Below are 26,623 nucleotides of genomic sequence, written 5' to 3'. Positions count from 1 at the left end.
CGTATTCAGAGACGGGTTACGTACTTAACTGGAGGGTTGATTCAGATTAAGGACATCAATGGTGTATATGTTTTGTCTATAATATATTTTATACAGTTGTGTCTAGACAACCCAGCCATTAGCACTTAAAAGCATTTAAGGCTGGGAACGCGGGACTGAAATCGGAACCGGACTGAAGAATGAAATGATTTTTTTCCCTCTCAGTAGTAATATGATGTAACTTACAAGCAAGAGGCAGTGTAAAAATGAAGATAAACACTAGTACGATGACTAGTATGATGATATGAATGGGAAGCAGAAATGTAACACGTTTCCTGGTGACATGCTCCACACTCGAGCTGATGTTATGCACGAAGCGCTGACTTCATTCCAAGGTCAGAGTCAGGCGTAACTGTGACACGCTACATTTCAGGTAAACTCCACCCTAACATGCCTACCATGTTTTTAAGCATGGAAGTACACCAAATGCTGTTTTCCATCATTTGTAACTCGATCTCACATTTTAAAGTGGCCTCACGTTTAATGTATGCCGATCTCATGGAAAATGAAGAGAAAAAGACAAAGATTTTCTTGTCCTGATCTTCTGAAATGTCAGCTGATGCAACTTCCTGTTGAACAGGTGAAATATTTTAAATATGGTACATGTGTTGTGATAACCGTGTGGGAATTTGTACAAATACAATAAGATTTCTTTACTTTCTTTCAATGTAAAGCAAAGTTGTAGATGACCTGCAATGCTGTAAAGTGCTGTAAAGGTATAACTTAAAAGGTATATAACTTAAGGTATAAGCTATTCCTTAGCTTAGACTCTGCTTATTAGCTGCCTCAATATCTCAGCGATCCAGCTTTAGAGAATAATACAAGGTCCTCAAAGTAGTGTGATGTCAGCTGTGATTTGGATCAGACCAGACTCAGCCTCGCAGCTACTCGTTCATGTGAAGGGAATCTGTTTAAACATTCAACGTGAGACTTTGAATAATTTGCATCCTTGAGCAGGTGAGAACAGCCGTTAAGAAGCGTGCTTGAAGCAGGACCTGGAGCTCTCAGCGCTGGGGTTTAGCACAAATGGGCTCTGACAAGTCACGCTGCCTTTGAGCCCTTTAACATTATAAGAACAGGAGCTGGGCACATTGGAACTCCATTGATTAAACAGTTTAAAAAAAAAATATGAAAAGGTGGTGATTTAAAAGCATATTCATTTTGGACTTTGGGAGATCCGAGGAAATGAGCAGTGATCCTACGTCAGATCCTTTTTTTTTCTGGTTTAGAGGCAGTGCATGGAAAAAGCATAAAGATATTACAAATCACAGTGAGCACTGCAGGAGATTATTATAACAGCCTTTGTAAGTAGTGTTCTGAGAAGAAAGTGCAAATTCGCTCCCATATTTCACACAAAGCTTTTCACATTTGCTCAGGCTTTATAGTTGTAGTCTTTGTATTTAACAGCATTTAAGGTTCCAGTGACACACTGCAAAAACAGAACTAGGACACGAGTCTGTGCTGTGACTCTAAAATCTCGACTTTATTATTAGGTCTTTTGTGAGTATTTCTTTTTTTATTATTGTTTTTTAAAAAGGCAGCATTCGATATGTAAAACATAACATGACTGACTCAAAAACAAGACTCGAGCCTTGGCTTATTATCCAGTCACTCCTCTTAAAGAGTATTATTAAAATTAAACATAATGCCAGAAGCTGTTATAGGAAAATAATCAATAATGCGGTAGAGCGATGCCACATTAAGGTTATTTTCCAATAACTTTTAGACAAGAGCAACATACCAGCAATTATTTATTCATTAAGGAATGATGCATAATTTAGTTGATCCATTTATTCAGTTGAGGTTTTAAGTGTACATGTGCTGTGCAGAGTCTGAAAAATGGAAATAATTAATATATATATATATATCTTTTTTTATTCAGTACTTCCCTTTAGAAGCTACATACGATATAGGTTTCCCAGAAGACCAAATAACAATTTACACCAATCATCCTGTTCAGAAGTTTCTATGCCCTGTCTCTTAATGTATTGTGCTGCCTTTTATGTGCGTCAGTGAATATGTACAGTTTTTATAACAGTTGTGTACGAGTTCTCACAGTGGTCCTCACTGTGAAATGATGTAACTCACTCGATTGCTGTTTTGCACACCAAATTTCAATACCTCATCAAACTGATGCTATTTCACAAGTGTATATATGTTTACTTGAACGCTCTTTGTTTTCAATCCTATATTTTCACACGTTGTGCTTAATAATATTCGGTACACACACCGGTGGTGCTATTTTGTATTTTGTGTATTCGTCCTGTAGTGTTTTATATTGTCTGTTTATCTTTTGTATATTATGGTCAATTTAAATATGGTCGAAATGACAATAAAAGCTTCTTGGCTTGAAACTCAAAATCATATAGCTGATGTTAGGAAAGTGGACAAATATGCAGAAGATGTTGGGAAACTGGGGGGACGGTGGCTTAGTGGTTAGCACGTTCGCCTCACACCTCCAGGGTTGGGGGTTCGATTCCCGCCTCCGCCTTGTGTGTGTGTGGAGTTTGCATGTTCTCCCCGTGCCTCGGGGGTTTCCTCTGGGTACACCGAGTGAGTGAGTGAATGAGAGAGTGTGTGTGCGCCCTGCGATGGGTTGGCACTCCGTCCAGGGTGTATCCTGCCTTGATGCCCGATGACGCCTGAGATAGGTACAGGCTCCCCGTGACCCGAGGTAGTTCGGATAAGTGGTAGAAAATGAATGAATGAATGAATGCTGGGAAACTAAATGACATGAAGGATCTGGAGGATTTCTGAAGAACAGTGAACAGTGACATCACTCTTTTGTTTGCTTCTCAGTCCATAAAAAACATTTGGGTCTACATTACAGGACAGAATATCAAATGTTTTGTGAAATTCCAACCAACCCCAAGTCTGGGAATCCTTAGTCCTTAAATTTTGACTTTTATAATAGTAAAAGATGAAATAAAAGGTCTGAAATGCACAGGTGTACCTCGAGTATGACAGTGCAGATTAGTTTGACACACTGGATGATGGCTTCCTGGCTCCCGGATATCGTCACACCTCGCTCTGTGGAGTTGGGAAGCAGATCTCCTGCGACCTGCACTTGTGCCCCGGTGCTCTGTTAGTGAAGGAATAATCCATTAATACACACATATTGCTTTCTTATTATTCACAGCTCAGTATTAGTTAGAAAGCCTGTGCAGTTCATCACATGGTGTTACAATGAACAGTGACGGTTGCATTCCAACATCACCGAATCAAAGAATTACTTAAAGCACTGTTGATAAAAATGCTTACAAAGCATCATCAATACTGTGTAAAACAAAATAAGAAACAGAGTCATAAATGAGATCTGCATATAGACTTCATAGAAAGTGTTATCAATTAGATTTTTCCTTAATAAGCAAAGACAGGCTGATGTACAGATACCACTAAGTCCTGGCCTTGCTCAAGTTAACAAGCCATTAAAACAGAACATGTAAGTATTAGAGCTGCCAGGATATTTTGATGGGTCTTTTTTTGGTGACTGCACACCTACTTAATCCAGAAATACACTATCAGGTACAACTTGTCCTCTGTAGAAGCCTTTTTACCCACAGAACAAGATCTCAGCACCAATAAGTAAAGAATAAAACATGACCACGTTTGGTGTTATAGAAAAATAAACTTAGGGAAATGATTATTTACTTCAGATTAACTACAGACTCTATTAAAACAGCAATTTGCCAAGAGTTGAAAGCTAAAATGTGGTGTACTGCATAATTGTGATTATTTCTATGTGGATTTTAATGATAATTGGATTAGTTAAAAAAAAACAAAAAAAAAACAAAACGTAACCACCATTAATCAATCAATTTTCAGCAAGTAATTTAAGCTACAGTACCGTCACTATGTGCATCTATTGTCTGTTTATTTTTCAGTGGAACTTGGCAAGAACTGGCCACTGTTTGAGAACCCTAATGATTTTGCCCATATCTTGAGAGCCCAGAGACCTCTAGAGAGTTTTCCTTTTTCCTTGACTACGCAAACAAATTTGCCATACAGATGATTGAGTTGCACCCAGTAATTCGTAAAATATGCAACACCTACTTATTCTTGTAACCGATCAGATGAAGAATTGATGTGTTATAAGGCAGGCTAACACGCATGCACACCATTTCGATACTAATATTCAATCGTTTCATCAAATGTTTAACGTTTAAATAACAGAAATTCAATCAAAATAAAGCTTTGGTTAGTGTAGCAATTTCCAAGTTTGGTTGAAAAATCTAAATCCCCCAAGCCAAGCTCTTTTTGGCTTTTCTTGTCTTTTCACTCTCCACTTTATTTACAGTTCGATCACACAGGCTTTCAAGCCATGCAAGGGCAGAAGTCCGAAAAGGCAACAACAATGGTGAGGAGATTTTTGAACCAAAAAAAAAAAAGATCCCCAATGTGGATGAATTGAAATAACAATCCAATAAAGGTTCTACTCATGCCTGTGTTCATCGGCAACCCATTTTTTTAACGTATCCCATCCGTTCCTTCCACCTTCCTCCATTTCCTGCATTAGCGACCACTCCAAAGTTAGCATGACCCGGCACGCGGCATTACCTCATCCCCAAGCCGACAGCAGAGACCATAAATGTAAAATAAATGGGTTTTTACTGGCATCCAGTCCCATGAAATATGCAGCAGAGTAAGCAGCCTGAACACACAAGGACCGGGTATTGCTCCTTAGAGGTCTACTAGTGGAGGGAGAGGAAGAAGAAGGTGAGGTAGAGATATAAGTGTATTTCTGTGGCCCTTACCTCTCTGATCTCTTTGATTTTTGAGCCACCTTTTCCAATTAGAGAGCCACACTGGCTGGCAGGGATAACCAGTCGCAACGTGACTGGAGGCTTGCTGGTGACTGTGCCATTAGCCACCAGAGCAGCCAGGTCCTGAAATACAAAACAAGGTATTCGTAAGAAAACTGGCGTCTAGACCTTGGAGCAGAATAAAATGTGTGCTTTAAGCATTATGTGTAGTGTATTTGATATAGTGAGTGAGGTATAATTAAAGAAAAAGCCCTGAAATTTGACCGTCTTAAAAACCATGTCAAAGGGAAAACCTCTCGAGGCTGTTCATATTGTTTTATACCCCAGCGCATTTGAAGATGTATCTGATTTGCAAGAAGGTATTGATTCATTTCCTATAACAGCAGCTTTACTCAGCTAAAAAACATAAACGGGGTGAAAAACATAACCACCTACCCAAATCCCAATACCTAACCCAATACCAGTTACTCTCTTCTGACCCGAATATCTTTATCCATTAAAATAATCTTAACTTTTAATCTTTGTAGCTGCCTGAATCAATTGTGGAACATTTTCAGACTGCCTCTGGGTTTCCCAAATGAGATCATTACTGGAATTTGAAGTGAAGACCTTGCGCATCGGATTCCGCGCTTGAAAATGGTTCTTCTCGGTAGAATTTAATCAGCACTCCTTACCCCCAACCCCGCTTCACTGTTTGCCAATCAATATAACTTGCTGAAGGTTAGCAGCTATTGAACAAAGTTGAACAAGGCTTGTGGCTGAGTATCAGATTGATTTCTATCACCAGGTAATGCATAATATTTACACGTTCCACATCACAAGTGTTACCTTTGAGGTTGTGCTTGATGCGCCTCTGGCATCAAGACCAGTCCTTAATCAAATGCTTCAGTGGAATGACTATGGAAAAGTGGCTTGAGCTCAGCAACGTAGGCCAATTTTTACAAACACACTTTGCACTTCGAGAGGAATGGATTTAAATGTCTATTAGCCAGGCGGCACAGTTTCAGAAGCTCTTTCTTTAATTAAGCCCGGCAATAAATACCGGTTCAAGTCAAGGCCCACCATCACTGCAATTAATTAGTGGGGAGCTGGATTCTTGCTGGGGTTTGAAATGTAAATAGCAACCACTGTCTCGCTGCCCAGCAGCTTCTCCTCTGGCGATGTGAAGGGAATAATTATGACCTGACTAGGTACCTTGAAATGGCACCCAACAAAGAATTTATACCTGCAATTGTGCTTCCACTGGGTTTGTTGGGGGAGCTGTTGTATTCTGCATCCCTTTAATGGATTTAAGTAGAAAAAAGAGATGTACATGTTTCCGTAAACATAGTGGCATAGTGGAAGGTTTCTGGTAAGGAACCTTCAGGATTTCATTTTCTAATAAAATCTGTACTAAATATCAGTGTGGTTGTGATTTGGCCATGGGCACAAGCCACACAATAAGAAGCTGCCCTCTCTTTTACAGCATTGTATGTTAATTTGATCTTTCCTGTTAAAGGTGCTACTGGTAAAATAGGCATCCCTTCTTCTTTTTCATGTTTATCTGACTAGCTTTCATATATTATTGCGTCCTCCGATAATGGCATTGATACGATCCTACTAACAGTTTTGAGCTACACAGTATAAATTAACATGGTGAACAAAAACAAGTGGAGTGATACACACAGTGAAACCTCCCAGTGTGGTGGTTATATTAAATGTAGGCACTCTTGGAACAATGCTTGTCCAATCAAATCGGTGAACCTGAACTAACTTTCTCCATGGTCATGAACAGCATGTTGGTGTCATATAATGTGCTAGCATGATGTCCAGGTCAATCCTTTCACCATCTTCCTCCTAATCTACTTTCATAACCTGGTGAATGATCAACCATTCACAGAGAGGATGGACTCGAGTCATATCACTTGACTCAATTCAGACTAAGTCGCAAATTTGAGACTTGAGACTAGCTTGACAAATAAAAAAAAGTCTCGACATTCATGACTTGAGACTTGACTCAGACTTGAGTTAAATGATTCAGAGATTGGGACTCGACTTGACTAGAGTCAGACTTAAGTCGCAAATTTGAGACTCGAGACTTGCTTGACAAATATTAAAAAAAATCTCGACTTGACATTCATGACTTGAGACTTTCTTGTGACTTGCACATGTGTGACTTACTCCCACCTCTGATCATTTATTGTGACTCTAACCTCCAAAGGTCTACATGAATTCTCCATTCTCCGTTAGAGCCATTATCTGCAGCTGCTAAAACATTACCACAGCACCTCAGGATAAAACCTGAATTCTTAACAGAATTTGTGGATTTTCCTGTCTTGTATCTTAACTGGAAATCTGCTATGATTTATACAGTCTTTTCAAAAGCATGCTGTTTATGCTGCTAATTGATGAGGGCATCGCATTCATTACTACTTTCCACAATGTTAACATTTTGACTTGTATGTTTTATGGTCCATTCAAGTTATGTCAGAAAGATTGAATGTTCAGGTTGAATGTGCATAACGTAGTAATGACTAGCTGGGGAAGCTGGATTTTCGGTGAGCTCAGAGTTCCTGAGTTGGGGGTGTGTCAAGAAAACACGGTGGATGCGGCTGAATACAATGGATGCGGCTTCTGAAGTCGACGGTAAAATCGTTGAACTTGAATGTTTACTTGATTTAGAAGCTGATTTCAGTTAACATACAGTATGTTTGGTTTATTCAGCGAGTTACTGACATACAAGCAAGCTGTTATTATTTAAGCACCTTTAAGAAAGAAATGGTTTGATTATTGCAATGTTGAATTTCGTATATAGATTTGTTTACAACACTTTCATTAAAACCAGTTGCTGTATTTTTTTGGAGATAAGTGAAGGTACGCCACCATCTTTGCTCTGACCGAAATGACTCGAACGCACCTCACCTACTAAATACGACCTCCGCAGGAAGACTTGAACGCACAGTAAATCTGCCTTAGGCTATAATTGGATTCCTTAAATCTATTTTTTGACAAGAATGAGAGGAAAGAGAAAGGAAACAAAATGAAGGACAGTTGTAAACTGCTTGACAGGGGAATTCACCTGAGGTATTTGGTTCAACTGTCTCATAGTATAAATTATAATTTCAGTTCAAATCAATTCAAATTTATTTGTATAGCACTATTAACAATGGGCATCGGCTCAAAGCAGCATCCCAGAACATAAGAAACATAATGCAAGAAATTTTATATGATACGAAGATTAAAATAATACAAAAATTAATATTACACTTATATTTAAATGTGTTTGTAGTTATTCCCAATGAACAAGCCTGAGGTGACTAAGGCGACTGTGGCAAGAAAAAACTCCCTTAGACGGAAGAGGAAGAAACCTTGAGAGGAACCAGACTCAAATGAGAACCTCATCCTCATTTGATTAATATTTTATATTTAAAGAGCATTTACCAATACATCTTGTCCCAAAGCAGCTTTACAGCGATCTGGATGTAGATATAGTTCCCTAATAAGTAATCCAGAGATTGCATTGCTGAGGAGAAAGTTCATGAGACTATGAACATAAGGAAAATACCTTAAGAGGAAGCAGAGTCAAAAGAAACCCATCCTCTGGTGGGTGATTGTGGACTGTGGGATTATAAATCATGTCCCTTTACAAGTGTTTGATATAAAGAAAAACAGTGCTAGGTGTGTTAAAAGGAGTCAAATTGTAGGTTGAGGCTAAATTACAAATTCGAGTTGATGATATTGAGGAACGATCATCTTCTGACATAAGGGTGAAATTTGGGCATAAATTTTGGCTTGTTTTTTTAAACGAAGTGATGGAACTGGGGCTTGTCAACCGCTGGCACACATTTTAGTTGTAATTCTATAGAAAGAAGCTGCAATGTGGGTGGAATATTTGCTGCTTTTAAACAGCACTGACTCTTTTTGGTCACAACAAAAAATACTTGACATTGAGTAAAAGTAGCAAGAGCTATAACAATATAAAGAGATTTACAACATGTTGAAACGACGATATTTCATTCCTTATATTCCAATGTTGCAATGCGATGAAAATAACAACTCTGCTATTTTGGGAATATTCATCAGCACACAATGTGACCTCTTACTACAACTGTGGCTTTATACAGTCATGCAGCTTAACTTCTCCCCTAAAGCTCAAAGGCAAACAATCACCTCACTGAGGTTTCAACCACCATTCTATCTATATTCCATCATTATTACAGATGAGAATAATAAATCTAGTCTAGATATCAAGCTAGACTTGTTTATATAGTTGGTCCCAGCTAGGTCTGGTAAAGCGTTGCTGTGGTTACGGGGTGCTTGAGCTGCTTTTTTCAGATCAGCAAAAAAAAGGTGCTCCAGAAGGTGTTTTTTTTTTTCACAAGAAAAAAGCCAAGTGTGAAAGGAACCTATGGCGTTCCAGTCAGCGCTTTCTGGGGAGGGGAAAAAAAAGCCAGTTCAACAGTTATCGAATGACAGCATGCCTTCGCAACAAGCCTTAATACAAGAAGACGTTCAGAATTGCTTGAAAGACTCCATCAAACAATTCTTTCTGCAAACACACACAAGCTGGGTTTTTTTTTTATGTTTTAGAACGAGTCAATTATAAAGCAGTTCATTCCAGTTCTCTAATCTGATTGGTCAAACTGCGAGAAAAAAAGAGAGCCCGTATTCTATCCGTATTGTGTATGAAATACACTCGCATTCGCACGGTTATATTTAGTATAGCGAATATTCAGTAAATCCGTTCTCTTGCTAATGATATCGCTTTTTTTAACCACAGAACAGTGAAATCCTCAAATCGGATTCAGATCTTGATTCATTTTCTTCTGACAACAAAATTTCTGTAAATCAAATTTCATTGTTTCAACTAATTGTCATGGACTTGTGTAGCAGATGATCCATATAATCAAAGGCTATTAATAAAGATTTAACATCAATAGAAGACATTTAATTTAACAGTACGATGCGTAATTATCGATATGTTGCAGCTTATTTAACATTTATGGACCGAGTCTTCAGTGTCAGTGCTTTATTATAGTATAAGGGAGTATAAAAAGTTGAACTTTATGCAAAAGAAAAGTGGCAGCATGTTCTGAATTTTATAAATGTTCTAAATGTATAAATGTCAAATCTCTCTGATTTGGAATGATTGTTGCGCCGTGCAATGATTATACCCAGTAGCAATGATGCCTACTAGTGACTCCGTAGTTGGGACATTTTTATACTTTGTCTTTTTCTAAATTCAAGCAAAAAAAGATGCTGGAAATAAAAAGCATTTGTTTATAGCTACAGGAAGAAACTTTATTGTAATTGAATGTAACGCTAAACATTTAACTGTGATGCAAAGTCACAACACAACAGCGTGTAATAATCACCACAGAGCTACCCTTTCCTATCCCCACCATTCTGTCCCTCTTTCTAGGCACGGGGTGAAAAACCTATGCTTCGGCCTCGTGCATGTTGTGTTGCTTCTTGAGTTTTATTACTGTGTTGTTTCTGAAACCGCACCGAGACCTTTGGTAAAGCGTCACCCGAGCCATCTTGCATTCCTCTGTGCCCTTTAAATCCACTTCAGCAATAAAATTTTAAGCACGTTTGAGGTGGATCGAGCCCCTAAATAAATGTATATATAAAAAATTTCTGAAGCTATGACGTGCATTGTGCATTAGCTATGAGTCAAATCTTGACCCTGCTGCAGCCTCCGAGGTTTCTATGACAACTCCTTTATTTCTGACCAGGCCATGCTGAGTTGCAGGGAGAATCCCAGCAGCTGGTTAATGAGCTGCACCCGGCCACATGTGTGTAAGGGAAATAATGGGATTGGTGTGAGGAGCGAGGCAGCAAGGCAAAAGTTCTTGACAGAGGCGTGATTGAGGCGGAGGAGTCGTTACGGCGTATCGGGTGGATTCTATGTATGGCTTAGGGAAGTGGAAGCCTGAGATGGTTTGACAGAATTGGGTGTGTTGTACTTAATGGTGCGTCACTTGGAAATAATAACTAGGGGGCATTTTGTGGAATTGTGAAATCGAGCACTCAAGCACATAAAAGCACATTCAGATTCCTCAACATTTTAAATAAACAGGCTGATAGGTAAAATTTAGCTTTACAATTAGAGGTCACTGCATGACATACGAATTATAACTATATGAATATCCATAGTGGGCGTGGCCATAAACCAGAAGGGTTTTGTGTGTGTGTGTGTGTGTGTGTGTGTGTGTGTGTGTGTGTGTGTGTGTATGATCTCTCTCTCCCTTACCTCCTCCAGCTTTATTGTGATCATGGTGAAGGCCCGGAACACACATTCTGTGGGGCCGGTGATGGTGATGATCCGTTCAGGACAAGAACCCTCGGAGATGTTAATGCGTGCGCTGCTCTGTTAGGACAGAGAGAAAAATATAAAGGAGCAGAGAAATATAAACAGTGATATGTCTACCACCTCCATATATATGTGTGTGTGTGTGTGTGTGTGTGTGTGTGTGTGTGTGTGTGTGTGTGTGTGTGTGTGTGTGTGTGTGTGTGTGTCCAGTCCTGTCTCATCTATCAGATGCTTTCTTACATTCCTGTGTCTTTAGCACCTCTGTTGGCCAGCACTGAGGCTCTGAAATAGAAATATGCTAGCAGAAGTGTGTGTGTGTGTGTGTGTGTGTGTGTGTGTGTGTGAGTAGGCATGTGTGATAAAAGATGTCTGGATGCCCCTGCTTTCATTATGCATAAAACATACTGATAGAGAGTTGTCTGTACTAGTGTTTTTTTTTCTTAAATAGAAGACTATTTTTAAATCATGACAAGGAGTACAAATGTGTGTGTGTGTTTCTTTCTGCTCGTGTGCTCCCTGACTCATTCTGGTGTGTGTGTGTGTGTGTGTGTGTGTGTGTGTGTGTGTGTGTGTGTGTGTGTGTGTGTGTGTGTGACTCAAGAAATTGCTGTGCTATGCTGGACTGTGTGAATCACCCTCCTGCAGGCCCCCTGCTGCCTCTCTCCATTAACACTGATCACTCCATCAATCTCATACACACACACACACACACACACACACACACACACACACACACACACACACACACACACACTGGCTTCATGCATATGCCACACAGTTGTGCTACACAAACACTGTAGAGCTGCCATTTCAGAAACAGTGGTGACTCAGTTGTGTGGCACAATGAGTGAATAAAGGCAGGTTTCTCCCCACCTCACCCCACCTCACCCCAACTCACCTCACCTGTTTGTCTGAGCTGCATTTGTAGAATATGTGATTTGTTGTTTGGTGTCAAATGAACTGCATTCTTGCATAAAACTAGTACTGAATGCGTTATTAGGTGGGATGTGGTATCTCTGTGGTTAAGGTGTTGGACTACTGATCAAAAGGCTGTGAGTTTGAATCCCAGGCCCACCAAGATGCCACTCCTGTGCCCCTGAGCAAGGCCACTCTGGATAAGAGATTTCTCTGTTCTGATTCTTAATAAAACGCTGATTCTTTTTTCCTTAGAGCACACAAATAAACTAAATCCAAGAAACTGTATTTTTTTTTTATCAATAGTCCAAAAAAATGTATTAGGAATTTCTCTGTTTTGTTGTGTCTATGTTCAGTTACAGTTATGTGTTATAAGAACTTGTAGATTTTTACAAATATTTCTGTTTCTTCCTAGCCTAGTGGAGCAATATGTTCTTAAAAAATAAAATAAATAATAATAATAAAAAAAGTTTTTTCTTCACAGAAATTCAATTCCTTCAAATCATCAAACCAGTTTCTGTTCTCTGAGAAGCCCCAAGTATCTAAATTTGTATGCCCTAAAATTCTTTTCGAGGTTAATTGACTAACTTCCCATACGTTGATTGTAATAATTTACGTAGTGATGGAAGTGTACAGGTAAAAAGGGATAAAAACAGAAAGAATAGAATGAAATAATAAGAAGCAACAGATATAATGTGAAATATGTTACCGCACAAGTTCAGTGTGCAGAATGACTGTGGAGGAAACGAGTCTTTGTGGAATCCTACAGGCGCTGACGATCGAGATGGACATGTCTATGCTGAGGAGTCTGATGGCCTGAGGGAAGAAGCTCCTCCTGAGATTCTCTGTTTTTAAACATCAGATTATGAAAATGCCTGATGTTCCCTGATGTTCAGCAACAGGCTGTATAGACAGTTCTAGGTGCGGGTGGAGTCTTTGGGGGGTTGGATTGTCTACATGCTTTAACCTAGTAAGAGGAGTAATAACAGGTAATAACTTGGCTAAGGACACTGAAGATTTCAGGTGTCTAGATAATAAATGGAAGACCTATCCGGCTGATACAACCACAATCCACAATCCAGCCCGTAGAAACACACTTTCCTTGATGGATATTACTGCAGAAAAGGTCTGGCCTTTTTCGAACTAATGGAATAAAACCGCTCTCGTCTAGATCTCGTCTCTGTACCGCCTTTAAGACCCAGCTTTTTTAGCAGCGTGGGAATGATGCAGCCGTTTTCGGGTTCCGCTGTGTCTGCAGCTTGATTACATTTATGGCTCAGCACTTGAAAGGCTATTTCTTGCTTATTGCTTAACATTTGTAAAATTTATTCCCGCAATATACGGCAATGGCTCTGCAACAGCCAAGATGATATTTTTTCTTTCTTTCCAAGCTGCCAGATGTTTGTAGGTCACCAGATGGTTTCTTGACCCTCGCTTTGACCTCTGCTTAACCTCATAGTTTCCATTTACATTTCTGGTATTTAGCAGAAGTCCTTATCCAGAGCAACTTACATTTGATCTCATGGTTTCTAGATAGCCATCTCTATTCCTATCATTTCCATCCATCTAAAACTGTCAGCTCTTAACACTCCAGTTCTCTGTTAGATAGTCTGACTGTCGCTTCCAGCTCATATCCAATACAACACTCCTGCTTAGGATTTTTATAGATGTACCAACCCTACCAGAGTACTCCAGATTCGGTGTTGTCCATTCCCACTCACCAACGGGACCGCAAGCGACATTTCAGCATTTGATGATATGGTAATATTCTGCTACAACTTCCCAATTTTGGCCCAGTTCTGGTCCATGTCATAAAGCTACCTTCTCATCAGTCTCATTGTTCTGACCATCAGATTTTTGAGGATCATTTCATGGTGGTACGGAGGCCAGATATAAGTCTGATCCAGCAGTGGGTCATCACTAATTTTCTATTTGTGCTCAACTTTCAGACAATCTAACATCAAGTCATTATCTTACACGTCCTCATATTTCTCTTTCTTCTACTAAACTTCAGGTCCTGTATTCATGGAACTTGTTAGTGCAAAGATTTACTCCTAGTGACGAAATTCTAAGAAAATTTGGAGAAATGTTATACGATATAGCCTCAAATATCTTAACTATCTTATAATAGACCATATTTTAAAAGCCCTCCTAATTATTTTTTTTTTATCCGACAACCAATCACAGTCTTCAAAAGAATGTGTCTTACCTAGCAACAGGGTTAAGCCCCGCCTCCTCTCTAAGATAAAAGTTTTTGTATTCCTTGCTAAGATTAGCCTGAATCACTCTTAAGCTAAGATTCCTAGATAGAAATGTCTAAGCTAAATTAGGAGCTTTCTGAGATCATTCTTAGAATCTTTATGAATACGGGCCCAGACCTCTTAACGGGCCTCTATTTCTCCGTCTTTTAACTGAAACTGAAAACCGTTCTGTTCTCTCAGCACTAGGATGCAAACGTAATGCATTTCAAACCGAAGTGTGCTAGACATGATGTTACACCAACTCCTGAAGCCATAAAGTGTGGGGGATGTGGTAGCCTAGTGGTTAAGGTGCTGGACTACCAAATGGTAGGTTGTGAGTTCAAATCCCTGAGCAAGGCCCTCAATTGCTTAGTTGTATAAAAAAAAGAGAGATAAAAAATGTAAGGCACTTTGGATAATGGTGTCTGTTAAATGATGTAGATGTAAATGTAAATGTAATAAAAACCATTATGGAAGCATGTTGCGAAGGAGTAAACGTAGGATACGGCCTGGAAAGTGAAGTACTTTTTCCACAGATATAGTCAGGATTGCCAAGTGAGCAGTTTTCCAACTGAACTGGGATACTTTTGGCTGAGTGTTGACTTTTTTCCTGTGATGCATGTTTTCTCAACAATGCATGTGATTTTCCTACTTATGCTAAACTTAAATTTAAAACCGCTCATAATTACGAGACTGAATGCTGTCCATCGATTCGTCGTACTGTAGTATTTCTGCAAACCAGTTCCCCTGTGAAATCTAACGAGGATGTTGTCTCTGATAGAAACTGCAACTATATTAAATTTAAGTGACTAAATCATGTTGGCTGTAGCAAATCTAATCGTGTTAATGTTACTCAACTCACTCGCACTGACCTGCTATAAGCACTTTAATTAAGCACATTAAACAAGCTTTTTTAGCGCTCGCATATTTACATGCAGTAAAATGCTAGCAAAAGTCTTGATCATTCCTAGCAGTTTTTCCCAGAAGTCCTTGCTTTATTTTTCATAGTCTGTATTAATGAGTTATAATGATCCTGTTATGCTTTTGACACTATTTATCCTGGATAACTGAGCAAGAAGGGACTGAGCAGCATACTGGAGCTTTGACTTGCCCTGTAAACTTGTTAATGAGATTGCTTTGTGCACCCTTCATGTCACAGGATATTAATTCAAGAGCACAGAAAAATTGTTGCTTTTACATCAGGACTTATCAGTTTTTGTTTTCTTTTTTGTTTTTTAAATGAAGCAGACACTTAAATTGAGCCATGGTCATGCCTGTTAATTATGAAAATGGTGCTTGATCTCTAATTAGGGAGGCTATAAGTGTGTGTGTGTGTGTGTGTGTGAGAGAGAGAGAGAGAGAGAGCAGAAGTGTGAGGGAAAGAGAGAGAGCATAAGCGTGAGATACAGCACTCTAAAGAGAGAGTGTGAGAGAGAGAGAGAGCGCAGTATCTGTTTTCTGTCTTCTGTATTACGAAGCCAAAATCATTAGTCTTCATTTCTTGGTGGCAGCGAGCGCATGTCTGTCAAACACATTTATATCCTCTCTGCATGCACGTGTGTATGTGTGTGTGTGAGTCTAGGTGTGTGGGTGAATGAGAGCAAAAGAGAGGGAAGCATCTTTTCAGGAGTTTCTGCTTCACATCAGTGGCTTTACAGGCAAAATGAAAAGGCATTTTTTATGTGCCAGGGCACTGAGCACACACACACACCTGAGCTTTTCTTTACACACACACACACACACACACACACACACACACACACACACACACACACACACACACACACACAGACACACACACTCAAACACATGCACACACACACCTGAGCTTTTCTTTTTTGCAAAATCTGTTTGCGTTTGGAGAGTGGTCTTGAAACTCCTCATTTAACAGTTCTATATAGAGTGTGTAAGTGTATGTGTGAGTCCTTGAGATGATGGGCTTCATTTACATATTCATGCTCTCTCTCTATCTCCTGTTGTGTTGTCTTGTTAGTGTCGATGTGAAACACGCTTTGTTCTGTGTTCTGTCTTTTCTCTGTCACTGCCCGAGACCAGATCACTGAACTTTTAATGTGGCTATGTGCCAAACGAGCTTCAAACAAGTACCATTTCCTCTTTGGTTTGAATAAAGCACAACACACACACACACACACACACACACACACACACACACACACACACACACACACACACACACACACACTCTCTTCTGGCAGATTCTGGATGCCTTACCTCCTCTCGTATCCTCTTCACCGTTTCTCCTTTCTGTCATAAACAAAGAACAGGAGAATGATTTATTTACATGAAAGCAAATTTTTACTGAAATACCCAACAAAACAAAGTACAAACTCAATACACATGAATGAAATAAACCCATGCACAAAAGGGACGAAGAAGGAATATAAAAATTCTAGTCAATATTTTTAAACTGTGTATGACTGGAGTTAGGGAAAGGAATTTTAACTGTGTTATGAGTTTACAATCAAATTTCATTAGAATGATAAAATTATAAGAATGAATGAAAAGCTATGATGAATATTTTTGTCCTGATTCTCACTGGGGACAAGGCGAAGGTTCATAAGGAGCTTAACTCTCATAGTTTCTAGTAGTATATTTCATAACCGCTATTTCACACAGATGTGTATTGCAGAACTTAGACAGACAAACTGTGTTATTTAACATAAATAACTGTTGGTAATATCTATGGAATGAGTCTCCAGTGTCAGTACATTATTATTAATCACTAAAGTAAATGTATTTTTTTCCCCGCGAAATAAATTATAACATATTACAGTTACAAGGTTTTATGTATGGAGTATCTCATTGTAGAGGCAGGATGGGGTCTAACATCAGCAGCAGACAGTCGAACTTGAAGTCTGCTATATTTGTCTTTTTAGAGAGAAAAAAAAAGATAATGCTTTGATCCAGAGAGAAATAAAGAGAGCTGACAGAGGTAGCACAAAAAAAAAACAAAAAAAAAAAACAGTGACTTGATGCGAAGAAAGCCCTGGAATATTGGAACAGTTTTTTTTTTTTTTTTTTTTCCCCCACTTAGCTCAGGAAGCACGCTGAAAAGCACTAGTGGGAAAAATAAAGGGAGCCCAAAGCTCTGACCTTCACACTAGTCCTCCTTCCTACCAACCTTTATACATTCTCCATATCATCTATATGTAGTCGCTGTAGATAAATTTGCCAAAATTAAATATAGATTATAGTATTCAATGATTTCCCCCAAATTTCATGAAAGGTGGCAATACTTTTAAGAGGTGAGACGTGGGTATTGATATTAGGAATCAATTTATTTGGAGCATGTTGTAAAGTCTAAAAGGGCCAGTAAAAAAAAAAATAAAAAAAAAATCAATAATCAGGCCTTGGGGCACAAAAGCAGACGGTGTCTATCCTAAATATAGTGTTTTATGACGTTCTGTTATATTGTAAATCTCTCTTGCTAACACAAGCAAGACATACAACCCCCTCATAGCTAAGCAACATGAAAATAAGCCTCAAAATATCTTTGATGTGAGGAGAGACCGAGACTGTTGACATTTTGTCAGGGACACACACTATTGCCTAATACTACTACGCTACATGAGCGCAGCTGTTAGTTTGTTTCCCTTAATCCAACATTAATGCACTTAACTAGCTTTATTACGTTATGCTAGCTACCACTTTTAGCCTAGCCTAACCACAACACACAGAGAGCTAGCACAGTGATGTTTTTACTGACCTAGCGATAACTTTAGCTGGCTAATAAATTCATGATTAGGTACAGATTATAATATCTTCTTCTTTTCACTCTAATGTAGTGCCTATTTTCAGAGCAGCAGGTATAAAAGCAAATATTAGTGCAAATATTAGAAAACAATATCCTCATGACTAAGAAAATATATGATATTCGCTATAGCACATGCTGCTAAGTCAATCTCTCTCGGCTGAATAGTGGTCTGTCTATCACAGTCAAAACCCCATCATGCTCTGTATCACTGTGTGCTAGCATCTGCTGCTTTTCAGGAGGCGTTAAACTCAGATGTATTTGTCTGAGTGCGTTTGTTTGTGTAGCTCGGAGAGCAAACTGCTAGCAAAAGCTCAGGGGCAGTATAGTTCTCAAGTGAGTATGGAAGGCGTGTGAGCTTTCTGAGAAAATACTAACAGTTTCTGTGTGTGGCCAAAGTGAGAGGAAAAAGTGTTGAAAAAGACTACATCGCATGTGACTCCCTGATGTACAACATGATGGGGAAACGACGCTACAGGACTTATCGCTAGCTATGTCTCAGAACAGATCCCCCCCCACACACAAATACACAGGAGTTACACACTGTACATTAATGATGATCTTTGCTCTTATGAAATCTCCATTTATGCTGCCTTCAGGGATAAACAGTGTCAGCTAGTGATATTAAGCAATAAAAGGTTTCGAACTGTAACCAATTCCCATCATGACTTTATACGACGGATTAAAAAAACTCAATAGACCCTTATTGTGATTACGGTTTACTTGCTATTCTTATTACCTGTGGGGTCTCCAGTTAACGTAAGCAATTTTAATTCAACCCGACAATTCAAAACAAACCTGACAGAAAGTTAGCAAGCTAGCTAATTACAAAGCAAAGAGTTTTGTCTTATTCTTAGCCCTACTAAAAATTTGTATGAAGGCAGGATTGCTATTTTGTTCATGACTGTTTATCATGACCTCATACAAATATCTTCCTCATCAACACAAACATCTGATTTTATTTACTTTTTTGCTGCTAACAAGATATTACTGTAAAACAAGACTTGGTTCTGAGGATATCTGTACCAGATATTTTAAAAAAATATTTAATTTCATGTAATAATATTTACTATGTTTATATGGCTTTTTTTAAAAACATTAAATAGCATTGTGTCCATAAGCAGGTTCACAAAGATGTTAAACACTCATTTTACTTTAAATATTGTAACATATGTGAGGAAAAGGTGCTAATTTGTTAGTTGTGTGTATTTTCATTATTTCTGTAAGAATGTATGTTGTACGATGTGTGATGGTGGATTCTGAGGTTTGAGCAGAATGTTACAGGTAAGGAGATGAGAGAGCTGCACAGATGAAGTTTGATCATTTTTCATGCTGCGCTTTGCTTTAGCATCACTGACAGATTAGCAAAGCAAGCTTAACTGGCCCTGATCTCCAGACAGCTCAGCTTCCTACCGAGCTCTATTTAATGTCTCTCTACTTGTATTTCTTCCTTTTTTGTCAGGAAAAATACATTTTAAATTAAATTTGTGTGTGAGGATTGATAAAAAAAAATGGGACCATGGAATACAAGCTAATCGGTTGGAATTGTCAATTCACTGAATCATGGCTAATTTGCATAAACTGAAAAAATCCCATACAAATGTTTTGTTTGCTGTTTTGGGTGATGGTTTAAAGGTAGGGTCCTGGATTAAAGCGTTGCCTCTTTAGGGAAAGGTGATTTAGTGGGCTAAATTTTAATAACATATTCATCAGTAGGAAGTAAAATAGATGAATATGCTGAAGAACTAAGAATAAAATGAACTACATAATTAAGTAGTCCGAGATGCTACAGATTAATCAAAAAGATTAACATGTGTGACAATCAGGGTGTGTTTTCACTTTAATAAATAACATGCAAATGACCATTGAAACCATTGAGAAAGAGAGAGGGACAAAGAAAGAGAGAGAGAGAGAGAGAGAGAGAGAGAGAGAGAAAGAGAGAGAGAGAGAGGGAGAGTACTCACCTTCCCGATGATGCTCCCGACCTCCTGCGAAAAGAAAAGAGACACGAGGCAAATGTCAGTGTATTGATCCGAGCACTTTTCCCCCGGACGTCCGTCTGTCTGTTTTAGACGATGAAGCTGTCTGTGAGCTCGGCCTCGTCCCGGTCCTAACAAACTTGCCTGATGCACTATCGGACTCTTTGATTTTTAAGCCACAGGGAGGCACACATTGTAACACGCAGGCTGTACAAAAGCGACTCGACGTGAAATACGGATGGGAAATGAACCTTGAGTAAATGATTTCTTAAAGTCGGAAAATTCCATTATCGCTTCCAATTACCAGAGCAGCTGTCTGGCTTCTAGTTATCCTTCGCTAGTCTGCGGAGTCGAAATCCATGATTAGAATAATGCAAGAAGCAATTACATAAGGCCATTTCCTGTTCTCGTGAAGGTTTTTCACAAGTGATATTGGGAGGTCAGAAGCTCATTCTTGAAGTAATAAATCATCATACGCATTTACTGCTCAGAGATTTCCTCATGCTTTAAAAGAAAATATGGAAAAAGTGACATTTCGCTTGAATGGCATATGAACTTTAGTGTACATATCTACTACAAAGTAAATGATGACGGAAATGAACTCGTCTTGCAGAAACGTGAAAAGATTGAAAACGCAATGAAAATAGAAATTAAAAACACTTCCTTCTCACATCAGCATGCTTCCATCCTGTCATGTGTTATGACTGTTTGCCCTGTTAGTTTTTTCTGTCATTATTATCATCATCAAAACAAAAATCTTGATCTTAGCTTTGTCTTTGTATTAGATTTATTTATGATGAGATGAAACCTGAAGTTGCTCACAGTAAGTCCTATACCGAGGTACCATCAGGTAAAAACACGCCAACACACCACAGAACAGTCCACTGTGCTGTTATGTATTTACCGGAAAATAAATCTATCTATTTCCAAAAGCTATGTGGGCAGAAAATAAGTACACCTGCTGCATCAGGAGTAATTAACAAGTAGTTTAGAGCCAGGAGCTGCTAATCAAACACACCTTGGCAATGTTCTACAAAACCCTAGAAGTGTGCAGGTGGTATAAACACCTTTTTTTCCACAAAAAAAATTAAAATAAATAAATAAATCTTTCTCAGTTGTGATGATGGTGGACGAAAACACTGTTTAACGCAGTAGATAAACTCTCATGTTGAACATTCCACAACAAGATGTGGTCACTCTGAAATCCACCGAGTGTGTGTTGCGTCAGTTTCATCCTCTTTATCGTATTGTGTCGCATTACGGTGGAAGACGCCAAAAACGGTCCCGAGAAAAAGGTTACAATTCGGAGAAGTGGCATAAAATTTCCTGTTTATTTTCCACTTTTATTTTATACACACTACCGTTCAAAAGTTTGGGATCACTTGTAAATTTCATTGCTTTTCTGGTTAGAATAACTTAGCGTTGTTCTCTAAAAGGAGAGTTCACAACATGGTAACATTAAGTTCTTACCGTGAAAAAGGAAAGTTAGTTCTTTCTTTCCGGGTCATGTTGATCCTGTAAACAACTCCTGATGCTCCAGATACTAAACTAACCTAAAGAAGGGGTTTCCTCTAGAAAACAGGAATGTCCAAGTGATCCCAAACGTTTAACGACAGTGTGTATATCCCATTGAATATAATGGGAAATGTTTTCAGAGCCGGTTAAATTTATTCAGGAATCTTACAGATTTAATTCATTCAATTCATATTTATTTTTGGAAGGCTTTTAACAATGGATATATAGACATGCAAATAAATAATTAATCATAACAGAGCAAGCAAGATGTAAAAAATAAACAGACTTGTACACATTTCTAGTCTCGAGCGATGTAGCTACTGTAACGTGTAGCAACAATTCGGACACCAGGCTGAAATTTCAATCTCATTTTTTCTTCTCTCGGCATTTAGAATTAATGTTATAGTGACAGGGTTGATGTGTAATTAACTCTTTTTTTAAACAGTCTTGTTTTGTTGTGTCCATGTTCAGCATTGAATTTCTTTGCCCTGTCACACACACAGTGGTGGTTATTGGATCGAATGAAAGTGGACACTCTGGGATTTAAGCAATTGGGAGTTTTTCTTTACTGTTTCTGTTTCTAGCTAGACTACTAGGGTTAGAAAAGTGTTCATAGAAAAGTTCCAAAAAACTTTTTTTTTCTTTCTTTTTTTTTATAATCTTTACAGTTAATGGTGATATCAAACCCATCTCTGCTCTCTGAGATGCTTGTTATTAGCCACAGCTATTCACGTCAGTTTGAATCCGAATCCAATCCGAGATATTTGTAGCATGAAACAGATCCACAGTAAATTGTTACGCTCTTTGTTTACATAGAAGAAACATGTCAAAATGTCACCAAACATATGATTAAGCAACGCTTGTATTGTACATCGCCATCTCATCACAGCGGATGGCTTGTTCATTATTAATTTCATGCAAATGGGAATTGAAATAAAAAGGCCTGACATGCCAAGCCAACAGGCAGTACAGTTTGTAGCACCGGTTCTAATGACTTCATTGTGCAAGCAGGCCAATAATGAGTTTCATTGAACCCTCGCAGTGTTAAACGAACACTTCACCCACAGAAAATGGCTAATATGGGTAAGTATGTGAATAAAAAACTAGCAAGGAGGGGGGAGGGGTGGTGGTTTTGCTGTTATTATGATCTAATTTGCATATCCTTAATGTTTGCCCATGTTAAGGAATCATTTAAAACCCATTAGAGTTAAGCATCATGGGGCGAGTATCCCAAAGGCGTCATAGCACGGAGATTATTTGAAGTGAAGATCTTCAGATTGTCTGTATGACACGCAAAGCTTCTATTGCTGGAGGTTTGCTATTTCAGGATGAGCTGAGAGGGTGTGTGTGTGTGTGTGTGTGTGTGTGTGTGTGCGCGCGAACGTGTGCATGCGTTTTACCTTGCCGTGCATGAGCAACCTGAGGGTGAGAGTGACGTTCATGCCCCCGTCTCCGAAATCCTGCTCACAGTTCATTCTGGATGTGGAGTCCGTCGCAGGGAGTCGCATGAAAGAAGCTCTAAAAATAATGGAGCTGTTCAAGGTGATGAACTGATGAACTGCCTTTTTTTGTCCTCCTGTTCTCTTTCAATTCTGGAACACAAGACACAAACAGCACAACACATCAGATGATTCCCGACAAGCGTTCATGTCCTTTAAGGCTTCGAAATGTGAAAACGTAATAAAAATAATGAAGCTTTACAGTACGTCCTCGGTATTAGGGAGCAAGGTGCCGAAAAATATAACAACAATAATATTATCATTATAGTCGTCTAAACATTTCTAATTTTTATTTAAATTTATTTCTAACCGTGTATATGGGTTTGGGAAACGGGTGAATACAATGATTTAATCTTAAAAGGGAAAAAGAAATAAATATTTAATAGCTGCAAAAAGAAATAATTTAAAACTGATACTTAAATCCTTCATGAAATAAACGATGAACACTCACAATGCATGTAAAACAAACAAACAAACAAACAAAAAAACATTTTATTCAATATCAAAAAAGATTTATTATTTAAGACTATAAATTATAGAATAATTCTGTAAATAATTAAATGTTTTATTTAAGATCGAGAAGAATAAATTATTTAACACTAGAGGAGGAAAAGTAAGATTTTTCTACAGTAATGATTTTTTTAACAGTGAAATGAGCGAAAAACCAACAAAAATGTGTAAAAAAAAAAAAGTGTATAGCTCTAAAAAGAAGGGAAATGTTGTCTACTTATAAAAACAACAACATTTTATTTAATGTCTAGAAAAAAAACTTAATTTTATCAAAGATACGAGGACGGCAAACTCATTTTATTCCATATCGTTAAAATGATATGAAAGAAAAATTCAACAATAAAAAGAAGACATTTTAAATCTGTAAACATGAAACAGAAAAAAAATTATTTAACACTAAAAATGAGGATAAATTTGTTAAATTATTTTATTTAATATTTACAAAAAATGTACCATGGACAAAAGGGGGGGATATCATATATCATATCAAATATCATATCAATTATCAGATTACTATTAAAAAAAAAAGAAAACAAAAAATCATGACTATATGGTGAAATCTTTTGATTTACGAGCATGCTGCATGTTATTCTGTTTAGCTATAAATTTTACATTGTTTCAACATGTGTGTATGTGTGTGTGTGTGTGGGTGTGTGTGTGTGTGCCTGTGTAATATCTACGTATCTAGCAAAAATGGCAGCCTTTTCAATCGTCAATCGTTTGTTTTTATTTTGCATAACAAAGTTTTTTTTTGTCTGGGACAAACGTCTCTGTTTACGTGGCTGGTTGTGTTTCATGATTTGTCCTGGACTCGTGAGCTTGGACATTTCTGAGCAGCTGTTGGAGCAGTCAAATGTCTCATTTGCAAAAGAAATAAGGAGGTAAATGAGAAGAGAAAGAGGCTGGACTTGAGGTTGATTAAGAGAAATTCGTATGTACTGTAAGAGGGAGAGAAAATACACAGCAGCACAACAACAAAGACTTTCCTTCCAATCCATTTTACCTGTGCGGACCAATTCTACCCACTTAATCCATCAAATATTTGATTTCAGTCTACATAGGATCCTGAAATGAGGTCATAATTTAAGGTTTAATCGCCAAGTCGGAAGCTTAGGGGGAGAACTGCATAAGCTCTTGGCTTCCCGAGTGAGTAGAATATTGGAAGAAAACTGCATGAAGAGAAAGAAAAATATTCTACAGACATCACACATGATGTGACATTTCTAATCCTTTTTACCGTTAATTTTTAATAATCAGAATTGTCCTTTGATGAATCCAGTGTAAGCCTCCGGTCCAAGGAAAAAGCTCCCGATGTGAAAAGTACTTGTCATTTCACATGTCTCTCAAAGTCTGGAGTTTGGGTCATGTAGCTACATCGTATTTTTAGAATTTTGTATCAAACGTTGGTAGAGATAGAGATAATAAGATATTGTGTGAGATGGTGAGATTGTGTTTTTTTTTTTATTACTTCATTGAAAGAATCTTTGAAATTCGTTCTCCCGTTCAAAGCCATTGTGCCAGTAATGTCGTTATCTCTTCATTACTAAGTTCTGACGAGAACAACAACACAGCAAATCATCACTCGACTAGACTCCATTAAGTGCTTCAGAGGATCTCAAGCATCTCATGACCTTTCAGTCATTAAACAGAACCTCATGAATTCATTCGACTGCCATTTATTAAAGGCTACCTGTCCTCTTATGCTACGTGTCCCTTTGAAGCTGACTAAATTTGGCTAAATTTAGAAACTAAAGTTCACCTGCTGCCTTAACTCTTTTTCCCCAGAGACCAAAAAGTGGAATTTGTGCCTGTTGGGTTGTGTCCATGTTCACCATTATGTGTCTTTGTCATGTCGCACACATACTAAGTCTTCTTCTTAGTATTATTATCATTTCTGCTCTCAGAAACATCACCACAGGTTAATCGCGGGTGTCGTATTTATTTCTGCTTGCTAACTGGTCGAAGCAGGTGTGTTACAGGATCACCACATTTCCATATGAGTGACATTTCGAGGTAGAGGTGAGACTAAAGCCGAAAAAGCAGGACACAATTTGTGACGGGACCCGAAATGAAAAGATGAGCGCATCTCTCACGAAGCGTCTTCGCTAACGAGGCTGGCTTGTCTGAATCCGCTTGTACGGGGTGTTAATAATCTCTCACTCGACCAGTCGTGCCTGGACGTGGAGACATATTCAGTCATTTGGGTATAGCCCTCATTTCTACCGTCTGTTTCTTTCTTCCTCTCAACAAAGTCTCCCAGACCAATTAAACAGACGTTTCTGAGTGGACGATTGTATGACGAGACTAAGACACAGCACCCAGTGATTATATCCAGACAGTTCTGTCCAGAGAGAACAGGCTGGATGTCTTTCAGTATCTCTAATTCGTGAAGCTCCTGTGCTGTTACTTTGTTTAGAAACACAGAAGAACCAAAGGAAGGAATAAAAAGACTTTTCAGTGGTCCGCTGTGACCCGAGGACGAGACTCCGACTGTGGCATGTAGGATAGTAGACCTATCAGGTACATATGAAATCTGTACTGAATGGAAATTCGACTTATCTGAAATTTTTAATCACAATAAACATTGCCACGAGTCTGATATAAAACGAGTCAGGACAATTGGTTTTTATTGTGAGGCGTTCATTATTGTGAGGCGTTCATACCCTTTATTGCGATCATTTTAGAAGGTAACACCTTCAAATTCAAGCTGCTTATGAACAACCATCTAATTTTGAGGCGCATCAGAGAGTAAATATCCGTATTTATAGAAAACAAAAACGGATATTTACTCTCTGATGACAAAAAACACTTAGGAATAACTACAAATTCTTAAATCCCTGAGAGTCTGATTTTATATGAGTCATTATTCACCACTGTGGAGTGTGACGACAAAGAAACTCAGTGCCGGACATGGACCCACCCTCTGACGGTCCTAACCACGAAATACTACACAGTTCATGAGGTAGTTTTTAAGCTACGACACAGGTGCATGTTTTTTCTCCTAGCACATTTATACTATTTGTTCAGCCTCTCCTTTGTTTGTGAATCCCCTCAAAGCACAGCTCGCGTTACACACTCGACCACTCAAGGCCACTC

At 38.4% G+C, this 26,623-nt stretch overlaps 1 protein-coding gene across 6 annotated transcripts in view; it reads right to left on the bottom strand.

The window, feature by feature from the left end:
* pcbp4 (poly(rC) binding protein 4) overlaps positions 1 to 26,623 on the bottom strand; it is an 85,118-nt gene that overhangs the window by 21,940 nt on the left and 36,555 nt on the right. For all 6 annotated transcript variants that reach the window (XM_047810370.1, XM_027167828.2, XM_027167823.2 and 3 more), the window contains 6 exons: positions 22,919 to 23,110; positions 19,989 to 20,012; positions 16,485 to 16,517; positions 11,038 to 11,154; positions 4,794 to 4,925; positions 2,993 to 3,121 (listed from right to left, as the gene is read on the bottom strand). In XM_047810370.1, coding sequence (XP_047666326.1) covers positions 2,993 to 3,121; positions 4,794 to 4,925; positions 11,038 to 11,154; positions 16,485 to 16,517; positions 19,989 to 20,012; positions 22,919 to 23,026 — 543 coding nt within the window. In that variant the 5' untranslated portion in view covers positions 23,027 to 23,110. The remainder of the gene's footprint in view (positions 1 to 2,992; positions 3,122 to 4,793; positions 4,926 to 11,037; positions 11,155 to 16,484; positions 16,518 to 19,988; positions 20,013 to 22,918; positions 23,111 to 26,623) is intronic.

Source organism: Tachysurus fulvidraco, chromosome 2 (genome assembly GCF_022655615.1).
Source record: "Tachysurus fulvidraco isolate hzauxx_2018 chromosome 2, HZAU_PFXX_2.0, whole genome shotgun sequence".
NCBI classification, from domain to species: domain Eukaryota; kingdom Metazoa; phylum Chordata; class Actinopteri; order Siluriformes; family Bagridae; genus Tachysurus; species Tachysurus fulvidraco.
This window is presented reverse-complemented; position numbering and strand designations above follow the sequence as displayed.